Source organism: Nerophis ophidion, linkage group LG12 (assembly GCF_033978795.1).
Source record: "Nerophis ophidion isolate RoL-2023_Sa linkage group LG12, RoL_Noph_v1.0, whole genome shotgun sequence".
In the NCBI taxonomy this organism is placed as follows: domain Eukaryota; kingdom Metazoa; phylum Chordata; class Actinopteri; order Syngnathiformes; family Syngnathidae; genus Nerophis; species Nerophis ophidion.
The window spans coordinates 18,628,876-18,643,875 of NC_084622.1; the positions used below are offsets into that span (position 1 = coordinate 18,628,876).

At 43.3% G+C, this 15,000-nt stretch overlaps 2 protein-coding genes across 4 annotated transcripts in view; both read left to right on the forward strand.

Annotated features, from left to right (window-relative positions):
• The window catches only part of tmtc3 (transmembrane O-mannosyltransferase targeting cadherins 3), a 35,646-nt gene extending 22,915 nt beyond the window's left edge, over positions 1-12,731 (forward strand). Inside the window, exons 8-15 of one of the 2 annotated variants that reach the window (XR_009808985.1) lie at positions 1,091-1,239; positions 1,301-1,421; positions 1,481-1,592; positions 3,772-3,875; positions 3,979-4,148; positions 7,636-7,862; positions 9,921-12,577; positions 12,657-12,731. Coding sequence is in view for 1 of the 2 variants with exons in the window: in XM_061916988.1 (XP_061772972.1) it covers positions 1,091-1,239; positions 1,301-1,421; positions 1,481-1,592; positions 3,772-3,875; positions 3,979-4,148; positions 7,636-7,862; positions 9,921-10,687 (1,650 nt within the window). In the remaining variant the exon portion in view is untranslated. Of the gene's footprint in view, positions 1-1,090; positions 1,240-1,300; positions 1,422-1,480; positions 1,593-3,771; positions 3,876-3,978; positions 4,149-7,635; positions 7,863-9,920 lie in introns of both variants that reach the window. The other variant, XM_061916988.1, reaches the window with a different exon arrangement.
• LOC133563062 (histidine-rich glycoprotein-like) lies at positions 11,137-12,731 on the forward strand. Of its 2 annotated transcripts, none has more exons than XM_061916989.1 (2): positions 11,137-12,304; positions 12,343-12,731. In XM_061916989.1, the coding sequence occupies exons 1-2, from the start codon at positions 11,137-11,139 to the stop codon at positions 12,507-12,509; spliced, it is 1,335 nt and encodes a 444-aa protein (XP_061772973.1). In that variant the 3' UTR covers positions 12,510-12,731. The 2 variants fall into 2 exon arrangements, with proteins under 2 accessions (XP_061772973.1, XP_061772974.1); XM_061916990.1 differs by having other exon boundaries at positions 12,369-12,731.
• Positions 12,732-15,000: the final 2,269 nt, after the last annotated feature.

Below are 15,000 nucleotides of genomic sequence, written 5' to 3' on the forward strand. Positions count from 1 at the left end.
TAGTTTATATATCAATGATGAAATATTAACATTGCAACACATGCCAATATGGCCGCTTTAGTTTACTTAATTGCAATTTAAAATTTCGCACGGAAGTATCATGCTAAAACATCGCGGTATGATGACGCGTGCGCGGATATTTTGTTCCAGCATGAAAAAATTAAATCTCAGCCTGGCCCCACCGGCTGCCTTCGCCTTGTCGAGAAACATGGCTTCCCTCGGAGACACTGGCGGTCACCACACTGGTGGCCACACCCCTCCGGCTTTTTTTTCCCCCTGCTGTGCCAAACTCCGTAGACAAAAGTGCCAGGTTTACGGCGCTTTCTTGCCGCACACAATTGCTATTGGATTGGACCACACACACAAAGTACAGTGTATTATGCAGCGATCATTTTGAAAGATCGTGTTTCGAAGGGGGTCCCTTGCGAAGGGCAGAGATGGGCATCGCCACCACCCGTCGACTGGTGCTGACGAAAGATGCGGGGCCGACCTTCAGGTTGTACCGGTACGACTATATAATCTCACTAAAACACTAGTAACACAATAAGCAGATAAGGGATTTTCCAGAATTATCCTTGTAAATGTATCTAATAACATCTGAATCGCTCCCACTGCCCTCTTTTTATTTTTTTTTGCTCTAGTCCTTCACTCTCACTTTCCTCATCCACGAATCTTTCATCCTCGCTCAAATTAATGGGGAAATCGTCTCTTTCTCGGTCCGAATCGCTCTCGCTGCTGGTGGCCATGATTGTAAACAATATTCAGATGTGAGGAGCTCCACAACCCGAGACGTCACACGCACATCGTCTGCTTCTTCCAGTACAGGCAAGGCTTTTTTATTAGCGACCAAAAGTTGCCAACTTTATCGTGGATGTTCTCTATTAAATCCTTTCAGCAGAAATATGGCAATATCGCGAAATGATCAAGTATGACACATAGAATGGACCTGCTATCCCTGTTTGAATAAAAAAAATCTAATTTCAGTAGGCCTTTAAATATTGTTGCTAATCCGTACTGATGGAATAGTTGGACACAGTAGTTTGATAACAAGAGGAAAGGTACTAACTAAACCCTGGGCTTTGCCTTCCAGGCCTTGTCTCTGATGGTCCTTCCCTTCATCCCCGCGTCCAACCTCTTCTTCCCCGTGGGATTCGTGGTGGCAGAGAGAGTTCTTTACGTTCCCAGCATGGGCTTCTGCGTGCTGGTGGCTCACGGATTCAAGATGGCCTCACACACGGGGTGAACCACGTTCATTGCAGGCCTCCTCAACACATGCTGAACTCTCCTTTTCTTTTCAAAGGTTCCTGAAGAAGATTTCCTGCTTGATGATTGGACTCCTGCTCACCACGCACGCAGTCAAGACTTTCAACAGGAATTGGGACTGGGAGTCGGAATACACTTTGTTCACGTCGGCTCTGAAGGTACCGTGCCAGTAGGACTACCAGGTGGCCAGGACTGAAGTCCCAGTGTCGTCCCGCAGGTCAACAAGAACAACGCCAAGCTGTGGAATAATGTCGGCCATGCACTGGAGAACCAAAACAATTACGCCACAGCACTGCGCTATTTTCTGCAGGCCACCTTTGTGCAGCCAGGTCAGAAAACCCACACTCTGTCTTTTATTTTGAAATCTGAAACCAAATGATCTCGTCATTTTATTTCGAAGTTAGAAACCCAATGCCCTCATTCTTTTATTCTAAGGTTAGAAACCCAATGCTCGCATCATTTTATTTTGAAGTTAGAAACCCAACGCGCTCATCATCTTATTTTGAAGTTAGAAACCCAATGCCCTCATTCTTTTATTTTAAGGTTAGAAACCCAATGCTCGCATCATTTTATTTTGAAGTTAGAAACCCAACGCTCTCATCATCTTATTTTGAAGTTAGAAACCCAGCACTCTATTTTATTTTATAGTTAGAGAACCAACACTCTCATTCTTTTATTTTGAATATTAGAAACCCAATGCTCTCATACTTTTATTTTGAAGTTAGAAACCCAACGCTCTCGTCATTTTATTTTGAAGTTCGAAACCCAATGCTCTCATTCTTTTATTTTGAAGTTTGAAACCCAACGCTCTCATCGTTTTATTTTGAATTTAGAAACCCAATGCTCTCATCGTTGTATTTTGAAGTTAGAAACCTCACGCTCTTGTTCTTTTATTTTGAAGTTCGAAACCCAATTGCTATTGTCATTTTATTTTATAGTTAAAAACCCAATTGCTCTTGTCATTTTATTGTATAGTTACAAACCCAATGCTCTCATCATTTTATTTTGAAGTTAGAAATCCAATGCTCTCATTCTTTTATTTTGAAGTTCGAAACCCAACGCTCTCATTGTCTTATTTTAAGGTTAGAAACCCAACGCTCTCATTTTATTTTGAAGTTAGAAACCCAATGGTCTCATTCATTTATTTTAAGGTTAAAAACCCAATGCTCACATCATTTTATTTTAAAGTTTGAAACCCAACGCTTTCATCATCTTATTTTGAAGTTATAAACCCAGCACTCTCGTCATTTTATTTTATAGTTTTATTTTAAGGTTAGAAACCCAACGCTCTCATTTTATTTTGAAGTTTGAAACCCAACGCTCTCATTATTTTATTTTGAAGTTTGAAACCCAACGCTCTCATTCTTTTATTTTGAAGTTTGAAACCCAACGCTCTCATTCTTTTATTTTGAAGTTGGAAACACAATGCTTTCATTTTATTTTGAATTTAAAAACCCCAATGCTCTCATCGTTTTATTTTGAAGTTAGAAACCTCACGCTCTCGTTCTTTTATTTTGAAGTTCGAAACCCAATTGCTATTGTCATTTTATTTTATAGTTAGAAACCCAATTGCTCTTGTCATTTTATTTTATAGTTACAAACCCAATGCTCTCATCATTTTATTTTGAAGTTAGAAATCCAATGCTCTCATTCTTTTATTTTGAAGTTCGAAACCCAACGCTCTTATTGTCTTATTTTAAGGTTAGAAACCCAACGCTGTCATTTTATTTTGAAGTTAGAAACCCAATGGTCTCATTCTTTTATTTTAAGGTTAAAAACCCAATGCTCACATCATTTTATTTTAAAGTTTGAAACCCAACGCTTTCATCATCTTATTTTGAAGTTAGAAACCCAGCACTCTCGTCATTTTATTTTATAGTTTTATTTTAAGGTTAGAAACCCAACGCTCTCATTTTATTTTGAAGTTTGAAACCCAACGCTCTCATTATTTTATTTTGAAGTTTGAAACCCAACACTCTCATTCTTTTATTTTGACGTTAGAAACACAATGCTTTCATTTTATTTTGAAGTTTGAAACCCAATGCTCTCATTGTTTTATTTTGAAGTTAGAAACCCAACGCTCTCATTCTTTTATTTTGAAGTTAGAAACCCAACGCTCCCATTCTTTTATTTTGAAGTTAGAAACCCAACGCTCCCATTCTTTTATTTTGAAGTTAGAAACCCAACGCTCTCATTTTATTTTGTAGTTAGAAACCCAACGCTCTCATCATTTTAATCCATGATTATTAGGTCTCAAAGTCTGACATGAACAAGAATAAAAGGATGAAGAATAACCTGAGCAGTAAAGGAGGCATAAACATCATGTTTCTCACTCTTTTTAATGATTTGTTGATCCACTTTCTTTTGGCTGAACACCGAAGCAAATCTTTCCTGAAGGTCGTGTGAGAAACGAAGCTTAGATGAGTGTCGTGTGTAACAAAATACTTTCATGTGGATTCATCAGGTCTCACGACTTATCCTTCTATCTTCTGTCCCATCTCTGGCCAGATGATATCGGTGCGCACATGAACGTGGGGAGAACCTACAAGAACCTGAACAAGTCCAGAGAGGCAGAAGATGCCTACTTGGTTGCCAAGTCCCTCATGCCGCAGGTAAGCCAGTGAGTCACGCAGCCTTCCAGATAGACACGCCCGTGCCTGTCGGATCAAGTGGCAGCCGGATCACCCTCCGGGTCTTGTCTCCCACACCCGGCAGGTCATTCCTGGCAAGAAGTACGCCACACGCGTGGCCCCCAACCACCTCAACGTGTACATCAACTTGGCCAACCTGATCCGCGCCAACCAGTCTCGGCTGGAAGAGGCCGACCAACTGTACCGCCAAGCCATCAGCATGAGGCCCGACTTCAAGCAGGCGTACATCAGCAGGCAAGCGCACGCTTTCATTGGCTGTTGCATGTGTGGCTTCTGTTCCACAAGGTGGATTACACCCGCCGTGGGAAGTGCAGGGCCGATACAAAAGTAAGGGAACAGGAAAACCACAGACGAACATGAACCAACACCAAGGACCATAAAAGTTTTGACTCAACCAGCTGCCACTTCAGCAGTGCCGTCTCTACGTACAGCTACAAAGTAAAGACACAATGACAAAACCAAAAACTGAGCAATAAATAATACATATTGCGATTCCATAGACCATCAACAAAACAAAAAACACAATTTCAACACCCACAAACGCTGAGTTGGCCTCTGCGGTGCTCTACGGCAGTGTTTCTCAACCTTTGTTGAGCCAAGGCACATTTTTTGCGCTGAAAAAATGCTTACCGTATTTCCTTGAATTTCCACCGGGGCGCTAATTAATTTAAAACCTCTTCTCACTCCGGCGTTTACCAAAGGCATGATGTAAAGGCAAGCACGCGCTAATTATTTTAAAACCTTCTCACTTTGGCGCTTACCACAGGCATGCGGTAAATTTAGGCCTGCACTTAAAACTTTAAGTGTGATGTAAGGATACCATCATGGAAAGCACATTTAATAAGACAAAACGTTATTATGGTCTTACCTTTACTTATAAATGAAGTCTATGCGCAGCTCCTTCTGATCAAAAGCATCGATAACTTGTTTATAGAAGTCTTCCTTATCTTTCTTCAGATTTAAAAGTCTCTCTGTCTCGATGGAGATCTTCCTTTATTACCTCCTGCTTCGATTGAAAGTCCAGTTTAGAAAACTGTTTTATTTTAGATATGTAATCCTCCATGTTAAAAGTGCAAGCGAGAGGAAAAAATAAACGATCGCTGCTCACTCTTGCTGCTTGTTGTCACTTCTTCTGCAGCCAAGTAGTTTCAAGAAGGATCACTAGCGCCCTCTACCACAAGGAGGCGGGAGTCATTTAATGACTCATATTTGACACACGCAGCTACGGTATATTAATAAAACATAGCTGCTTACTGTTCTTTTTAGCATATTCAATAGCTTGGACCTTAAATCCTACTGAATAGCTCTTAATCTTCTTCCCTTCATGCGATTTCAAATGATTGAAATCAGCCTTCTCCATTTTGAAGATGATGACAGGTGAAGTGTCACTCATGACATGACGAGTTTGACCCGGCGGAAATTCTAGACATGCGCTAATAAAAATAATATTTTGTGAAACGAGTTTGACCCGGCAGTAATTCTAGGCAGGCGCATACTCAGTTGTCGTAATTGTTGGATATGACTTTAAAGCATAAGCAAGCATGCATGACTATAGCTCTTGTCTCAAAGTAGGTGTACTGTCACCACCTGTCACATCACACCCTGACTTATTTTCACTTTTTTTGCTGTTTTCCTGTGTGTGTAGTGTTTTACTTCTTTTGTTGTACTTCTATTTTGGTGACTTTTTTTTTGGTATTTTCCTGTCGCAGTTTCATGTCTTCAAATATTTCCCACATCTACTTTGTTTTAGCAATCAATACTATTTCAGTTCTTTTTATCCTTCTTTGTGGTGACATTGTTGATTGTCATGTCATGTTCGGATGTACATTGTCTTTGCTCCACAGTAAGTCTTTGCTGTCGTCCAGCATTCTTTTTTTGTTTACTTTGTAGCCAGTTCAGTTTTAGTTTTGTTCTGCATAGCCTTCCCTAAGCTTCAATGCCTTTTCTTAGGGGCACTCATTTTTTGTTAATTTTTGGTTTCAGAATTAGACACCTTTTTACCTGCACACTGCCTCCCGCTGTTGCCGACATCTACAAAGCAATTAGCTACCGGCTGCCACCTACTGATATGGAAGAGTATTACATGGTTACTCTGCCCAGCTCTAGACAGCACAGACACTCATTTGGAGACTATAATTACTGCTTTGCAAAAATGTTGTCTGTCTATCTGTGTTAGCCCTGCGATAAGGTGGCGACTTGTCCGGGGTGTACACCACCTTCTGCCCGAATGCAGCTGAGATAGGCTCCAGCCCCCCCCACAAACCCAAAAAGGACAAGCGGTAGAAAAATGGATGGATGGATGGATAGGTGAAATTACATAATTTCCCACGGCACACCAGACTGTATCTCCCCGCACACTAGTGTGCCGCGGCACAGTGGTTGAAAAACACTGCATTATGCTACTGTCATAGGCTGCCCACTAGCTCTTGACCAATGTCCAGTCAATGCATATGAGCGAGAATCTGTCTCGGGCAGTGGGCTGTCAAATGTACAGTATAGTATAGTGCCGCTAAACCCTGATACTAATGAATCATATTCGTTACTAAACCGCCTCTAGAAAAGTATCGTTCCCCGCCTATAGTAGTATTTGTTTACCTATTGTAACCATGCCATCAGTGTATGAATGGGTGAATGTGATGCATAATGTAAGGGTGAGGGTATCATTCCAGGTATAGTGAAGTGCTATATAAATAAGAATACCCCATTTACTAGACATTTTATTTTGTCATTACATCTTGTATGTAGCATTCCATACCTCACATGTATCATGTGATTTACAACGATACTAACACATTCTATATTTGATAACACACAAATATGTTACTGTCTTTAGATCAGAGATTCTTAAACTGGGTTCGATCAAACCCTAGGGGTTCGGCGGAGGTCAAGACACACCCGACTCATCGTGTAAATGTCAGGTTCTAACACTGATGACATCTATTAATCAGACAAAGAAGCAAGGAACCATGCAGAGACAGAGTTCAATTTAGCTGATGAGGAGAACGCATGGAGCTGAAGACTTAGTCTCTGTCTCGCCCTACGCTCTAAGGTTCAGCTCCCGCGTAACTCTATTCAGGAGTTCCATAGTCAACATCACTGAGGCTGCCTCTAAAAGGAGTGGTCACATATATTATGCAAAGCAGGTCCAGTACGCACAATCCAGGTATGTGACGGAATGCGCTGGGGGCCTTGTGATTTCCTTGTTTTGGCTTCGTCTGCATGGTGTCATCTTATCTTAGTTGAGGTCCTTGAAGTCCTTGGCTGTTAGCAGGCTAAAACAAATACAACATCTGCAGCGGAGGCCACCCCTCAGACAATAAGTTTTGTCCTTGCACGGATAAAAAAAATGCAGCTTGAGCACAATAGCTAATAACTATGGCAACGGACTTTAAGGATAGTAAAGTTGTGATAATGTATGTATAGGATTATTCAGTAAATTAAAACTTCTCCTGGTGGGGTTAGGTACCTCCAACAAGGTTAAGAACCACTGGTTTAGATCAAACATTTTCTCTTCTATAATCTATTGTTAACGTTTTGGACTTGAAGTGGAATCTGACGCCAACGCTGTAGATGGGGACTTTCTTGTTCTGACCCAGTGTCCAATCCAAAAGCAGAAAACATTTGCTTGTGATTTAGCAAGGACGTAAAGCTGCCTTGGGGCTTTACGTCCACGAGGCAGCATGAGCAAGTTGTAAAAGTCGAAGGCCATGTGATCCATCAGGGGGGAGCTGCTCCTGAAGATGAACAAGCTGACGGAGGCGAGGGACGCCTACCTGCGCGCTCTGGAGCTGGACGGCACCAACGCAGACCTGTGGTACAACCTGGCTATCGTCAACATCGAGATGAAGGAGCCCTCGGAGGCCCTGAAGAACTTCCAGCACGCCCTGCAGCTCAGCCCCAGACACAAGCTGGCGCTCTTCAACTCCGCCCTCCTCATGCAGGAGTCAGGTGAGCCAGCAGGAGGCGCTAGATAAACATCACATGTTTGTCAGGCGGGAGCAGAATGAGGTCTTCTTGTCGGGGCAATGCTCTCGCCTCGCTCCGTTAACAATATAAAGCATTTAAGCAACACTCTTTTGTCAACTGTGCTGCAACCTCTACACATTTTTCCTGGCCAGCGAGCTAAAGCAGGTGCAAGCAAATATGACCCAGAATTTGATGTGCTCTTAGGCAAACATCAGCAACAAAGAGCTGAGTCATTGAGACAAACACTTGCTCGTTTCCTTTTTTTTTTCATTAATGACTCGTCAATCACACCTGCTGCTCAGTCTGTCACTTCCAGACCGTATACCTGAATACATACCGTGCGTGTGTGCGTGCGTGTGTGCGTGTGTGCGCGTGTGTACGTGTGTGTGTGTGTGTGTGTGTGTGTGTGCGCGCGCACGCGCGCGACTACACCCTGTCCTCACAAGGACACTTAGCTAGTCAGTGCAAGTGTTCCAGAATGCACTAAGTGGCCCATTGTCAGCACACACTCCCTCCAAAGACACGCCACATGACAAATGAAGTTCAGGCAGAGGTCGCCCAGGTGCTCCTGAGAGGTGAAACAGCAACAAGCACTTCATAAACAACACCGTTATTATTATTATTATTAGGGTCCGCAGGCCCATTGCAAAGGAATCCAAAGGAGTCCTTTGCAATGGGCCAAGGACCCTATTGAAACTAACGTTTTATTATTCTTTCTTTCTTCCGCACCTTTGCGCTGTAATTTGACCCCCTTAACATGCTTCAAAACTCACCAAATTTGACACACACGTCGGTCTGGCATGCCTTCCCAACATATTAGGCAGCCAAACCAGAAAAATTAGAATTGCGCGCTAGCGCACCCTAGGAAGGAAAGAAAAACAGACTGCTTGTAACTTCCGTTAGGAACGTTGTAGAGACATGAAACAAAATCCTCTATGTAGGTCTGACTTAGACCTAGATTCCCCATTAGAAACTTCTATACCTAAAATCAACAGGAAGTTGGCAAAAACCCCTTCAAAACAAAATTTTTGCAAAAAAACGCATTTTTTGCCTCTTTCAGCTGTAATTTGACCCCCTAAAGATGCTTCAAAACTCACCAAACTTGGCACACACATCAGGACTGGCACAAATTGCGATCCAATGAAAAAAAAAAAAAAAAAAAAAATTCAAAATTTCGCTCTTGCGCAATTTTTGAATAAAACACGGAAAAAACTGCTTCTAGAAAGAAAACACAGACAAAACTGCTTGTAACTTCCGGTAGGAATGCCGGAAGGACATGAAACAAAAACTTCTATGTAGGTCTCACTTAGACCTACATTTTAATAATTGACATCCTTCAGCAAAAATCAACAGGAAGTTAAAAATTACCCCTTCAAAATAAAAGTTTTGTAAACACCCGTCACCTTTTTTCAAAAGTTATGTCCTCTGAGCGCATTTGTCGTTTCGGCTTCAAACACGCACAGTAGAGAGATTGAACCCTTGTGATTAAAAGTATAGAACAGAGTTTTGATTACTGCTCCGGTTTTGATTTTACGCGCCTTCAAAGAACCCCTGTGCAAAGTTACCTAAAAAATGTCATTTTTGCCTCTTTGAGCTGTAATTTGACCCCTTTAAAATGCTTCAAAGTGCAAGTTAAAGCTCTACTATACAAAGCGAAAGCCATTTATCAACAACATCCAGAAACGCCGATCTGTAATTTGACCCCCTTACCATGCTTTAAAACTCACCAAATTTTACACACACATCAGGACTGGCGAAAATTGCCATCTAATAAAAAACCATACCCTAAAAATTTAAATTGCGCTCTAGCGCGCCCTAGGAAAAAACCCAGACAAAACTGCATGCAACTTCTGTTAGAAATGTCGTAGAGACATGAAATAAAAACCTCTATGTTGGTCTGACTTAGACCAGGACTTGGCAGCGGCCAAAGGCGGACCCGACCAACGCTGCTTGCAGCTTTAATTATTATTGTTATTCATCATGTGTCGGTACTTCCTGTTTAGGCGAACATGACCTCATGTGTCGGTACTTCCTATTCAGGCGAGCCCAAGTTCTGGGCGGAGGCCAAGCGTCGGTTCCTGACCTACGTGGAGGAAGAGCCTGAGGACGCCAATGGCTACTTCAACCTGGGCATGTTGGCCATGGACTCCAAGGAGGACTCTGTGGCGGAGCGCTGGATGCTGAAGGCGGTCTCCCTGCAGCCCGGCTTCCGCTCGGCCCTCTTCAACCTGGCCCTGCTCTACTCTCAGTCGGAGCGCCAGCCGGACGCGCTGCCCGTGCTGGACGAGCTGCTGAGTCATCACCCCGAGCACGTCAAGGGTCTGATCCTGAAGGGCGACATCCTGATGAACCACAAGAAGGACACGCGCGGCGCCAAGACCTGCTTCCAGCGCATCCTGACCATGGACCCGGGCAACGTGCAGGCCAAACACAACCTGTGCGTGGTCTACTTCGAGGAGCGAGACCTGCCCGCAGCAGAGCGCTGCCTGGAGGAGACGCTGGCCCTGGCACCCCACGAGGACTACGTCCGCCGCCACCTCGCTATCGTCAGGGGCAAAATGGCGGCCATGAGCGCCGCCGGACATCCGCCGACTGCCCAGGAGAAACCCTCGCCGGCGGAGGAAGGGGTGCGGCAGGAAAGTCCAAACCAGAAGAATGTGAGGAAATCCTCGCCAGGAAGCCAGGAGGACGTAGACCAATCAGAGCCTGACCAACGGACTAAAATCCAGACCAGCGATATCGAACAGAAGCGAGCAGCCGCCTTGAAGAGGCTGGAAGACATCGAGCGCATTTTGACCAGCGACTGATGTGGGTCTTGTCTTCAAGGTCACGCGTGGGTCTTGTCTTCAAGGTCACGCGTGGGTCTTGTCTTCAAGGTCACGCGTGGTTCTTGTCTTCAAGTTTTAACACTTATTTTTCTTTTAGACTAACCTAGCTCAGACACAATCACGCTTACCACCACACACACACACACACACACACACACACACACACACACACACACTTTCTGCACGCTCAAACACATGCACACAATTTCTGCTCCCATTCACACACACACACACACTCACGTTCTGCACACACACTTTCTGCACATTTAAACACACAATTTCTGACAGCATACACACATTTACACACTTTCTGTACACAATCCCTCTCTGCTCACACACATTCTGCACACACACACTTTCTTCTGCACGCTCAAACACACACACGCAATTTCTGCTTCCATACACACACACGCACACACACACACACAATGTTCTGCTCACACACACACATATACACACTTTCTGTACACAGTCCCTCTGTGCTCACATACTCACACACATTCTGCATACTCAAACACACACACACACACAATTTCTGCTCCCATACCCACACACATACGTTCTGCATGTACACACACGCATACACACACTTTCTGTACACAATCCCTTTCTGCTCGTACAGTCACATGCACGCTCAAACACACACACACACACACATTCTGCTCGCATACACACTTAGTGTACACAATCCCTTTCTACTCACACACTTTCTGCTTGCATACACACTTAGTGTACACAATCCCTTTGTGCTCACACACTTTCGGCACACACGCACTTTCTGCATGCTCAAACACACACAATTTCTGCACACACACACTCACACACACATTGTTGCATACACAGACGCTCACACACACACACACACACATACACGTATACACACTTTCTGTACACTATCACTTTCTGTTCACACACACTTTCTGCTCACACAAACACTTTCTGTACACAAACACTACTTGCCTACACACCACTTTCTGCTCGTACACACACACACACACTTTCTGCTCACGCGCACACACACACTTCCTGCTCACATGCACAAATACAGTAATACACACACACTTGAGCGCCCACACACACACTTCCTGCTCACGTGCACACATGCACACACACACACTAACTTTATGCTCACACAAACACTGCTCGCAAACACACACACACACACGCACGCTTCAGCGCCAACACACACACACTCCTACACACACTTTCTGCTCACACATATACAAACACTGCATAACACACACACACACACACCTACACACACGCTCACACACACACACACACTCACGTTACGCTCACACACACACGCACTTTCTGCTGGCATACACACACACACACACGCATTTTCTGCTCACACAAACACTTTCTGTACACAAACACTACTTGCCTACACACCACTTTCTGCTCGCACACACACCTACACACACTTCCTACTCAGGTGCACAAATAAACACACGCCTACACTTACACACACGCCTACACACACTTTCTGCTCACACAAACACTTTCTGTACACAAACACTGCTTGCAAACACACACACACCTACACACTTCTGCTCACACATACACTTTCTGTACACACACACACACACACACCTGCTCGCACACACACCTACACACTCTTGAGCGCAAACACACACACACACACACACACACACACACTGGACAATGCAAGGAAAGCGCAAAGATGAAGATTTGTCCAAAAGAACACAACATGGTGGACTTATCACAATTGATCTCCTGTGGCACTTCCTGTCCGTGCGCGAGCTACTTCCTGTGCAGCCACGTGACGTCGTTGTGATCTGATTGTTTTCCTGGCGCTCGCCCTGTCATGGCGCCCAGCAGTCCCCGCCCACACAGGAAGGCAAGGTTAAAGACATAATACTCTACATTGTACATCATCAACATTTCTTCTTATTTATTTGTCCACAACTCTTCACTTCTGCAGTTTTGATACCAGCGGACAGCGGACACCACAGTAGCGGAGCATGCACACCACAATAAAGGCCACAGCTCAGCTTTTCTTCTTCTTCTTCATGTTGTTGTTGGCACAGAGGAGCAGCTTGTGAGGAGAGTAGGACGTAACAGGAAGGAACCCACGGTACTAGTTGTTAAAATACCAGCTAGCTCAGCTAATTAGGCTTAAAATTACGAGCAAATATTTGAGATGGGAGCCTTTTGACCCCAGTCAACCCGGAACATTCCAACAAAACATACTTGCTGACATGAGCTTAGAGTTAACAGTAGCTTATAACTAATGTTAGTATATATGTGTATATGTAATTATATATATGTATATATAATTATATATACAAATATATATACACACATATACCTATATATACATATATTGATATTTGTGTATACATATTTACATATATACATATACACACATGTATAAATATATACATATATTGATATGTGTCTATATACATATACCGTATTTCCTTGAATACCCGCCGGGGCGCTAATTAATTTAAAACCTCTTCTCACTCCTGTGCTTATTCAAGGCATGCAGTAAAAGTAGGGGTGTAACGGTATGTGTATTTGTATTGAACTGTTTTGGTACGGGGTTTTGGTTCAGCACGCGGGCGTACCGAACGAGTTTGGAAGCAGAAGTCTTCACAAGCTGCTCTGCTTTCTGCCTCGGTCTGAGCAGTGAGCACCCAGCATTGTCCCGCCCACACAACCATCTGATTGGTTACATACAAAGCCAATCAGCAGTGCGTATTCAGAGCGATGTAACAGCCCAATCAGCAGTCCGTATTCAGACTTCAGAGCGATGTAGTCAATGCTTCAGCATCGAGCAGAGATATTTGCTTAGCAGGGGAGCAGCGGACTCTCCCTAAATTATAAAAAACACTTCCCAGTCACAACTACTACTAACGTCACTATGAGCCTGTTGACCTTCTAGAAACTTAAACTGCAGCTCAGCTCGCTCACAGTATAGACTTGAGGTGAAGGCTAATTAGCTTTTAGCGTAACATCAGCTCATTTTGCTGTGTGTGTGTGTGTGTGTGTTAGGGGCAGCAAAGCCCTGTCTGTTATTTCATTGAACTCCATGGTGTTCAAGGATGAATAGTCTCTCCTATTGAAATTGTACTATTTTTCAGCAATAGTTACATTAATTATTAGTAATGTAACAGCCTAGTTTTGAATGGCAGGGTCCCTGCTATCACATGTTGATAAAAATACAACATTTACATAATAAAAGTCAACTACAAGTTTCCCAAATACTGTAATAAATTAAGCATGATGAGTTGACGTTAAACAGTTTCAATGGAAACTGTTTAATGTTGCACTTTTTATATGTAAAAGAAAGGTTTTTTCATTTTATTTAATCAAAGCAACAATTTGTGGAAGTTTAATGTGCATTAAACTGGGCAGAATTATTATAGTTTTCCCAATGTTAAAAAGATAAAGCCATTGTTTACAATTTTGGTAAATAAATAACCCAAAAATTTATGTTTTTTGTTTTCTTACTGTACCGAAAATCAACCGAACTGAGACTTCTAAACCGAGGTACGTACCGAACCAAAATTTCCAAATTTTTGTGTACCGTTACACCCCTTGGTAAAAGTAAATGATAAATGGGTTGTACTTGTATAGCGCTTTTCTACCTTCAAAGTACTCAAAGCGCTTTGACACTACTTCCACATTTACCCATTCACACACACATTCACACACTGATGGAGGGAGCGGCCATGCAAGGCGCCAACCAGCACCCATCAGGAGCAAGGGTGAAGTGTCTTGCTCAGGACACAACGGACGTGACGAGGTTGGTTCGAGGTGGGATTTGAACCAGTGACCCTCGGGTTGCGCACGGCCACTCTCCCCACTGCGCCACGCCGTGTAAAGTAAGCAGGCGTTAATAAGTTTAAAACCTCTTCTCACCCCTGTGCTTACCAATGGCATGCAGTAATAAATTGAGTGTGATTAAAAAAAGAAAAAAAAAATTATGAAAATTTCTTCTGCGGCCGCGGCCCGGTGTTTGGGGACCATTTCTCTACAACATGTCATGGCACCCATCTTTACACCACGCTATCTGCGTGTTGGCCGTACACATGCATTTTACTGCTTCTCATACGAGATTACAATGCATACTTGGTCAACAGTCATACCTTTTACACTGATGGTTGTGATATAAACAACTTTACCACTCTTCCTAATATGTGCCACACTCTGTGAACCCACACCAAACACATTTCTGGAGAACATCGGCTCTGTAACACATATATATTATATATTATACACGCGCTCCAAACCCCGACCACCTCAACCGACGCGGGGGG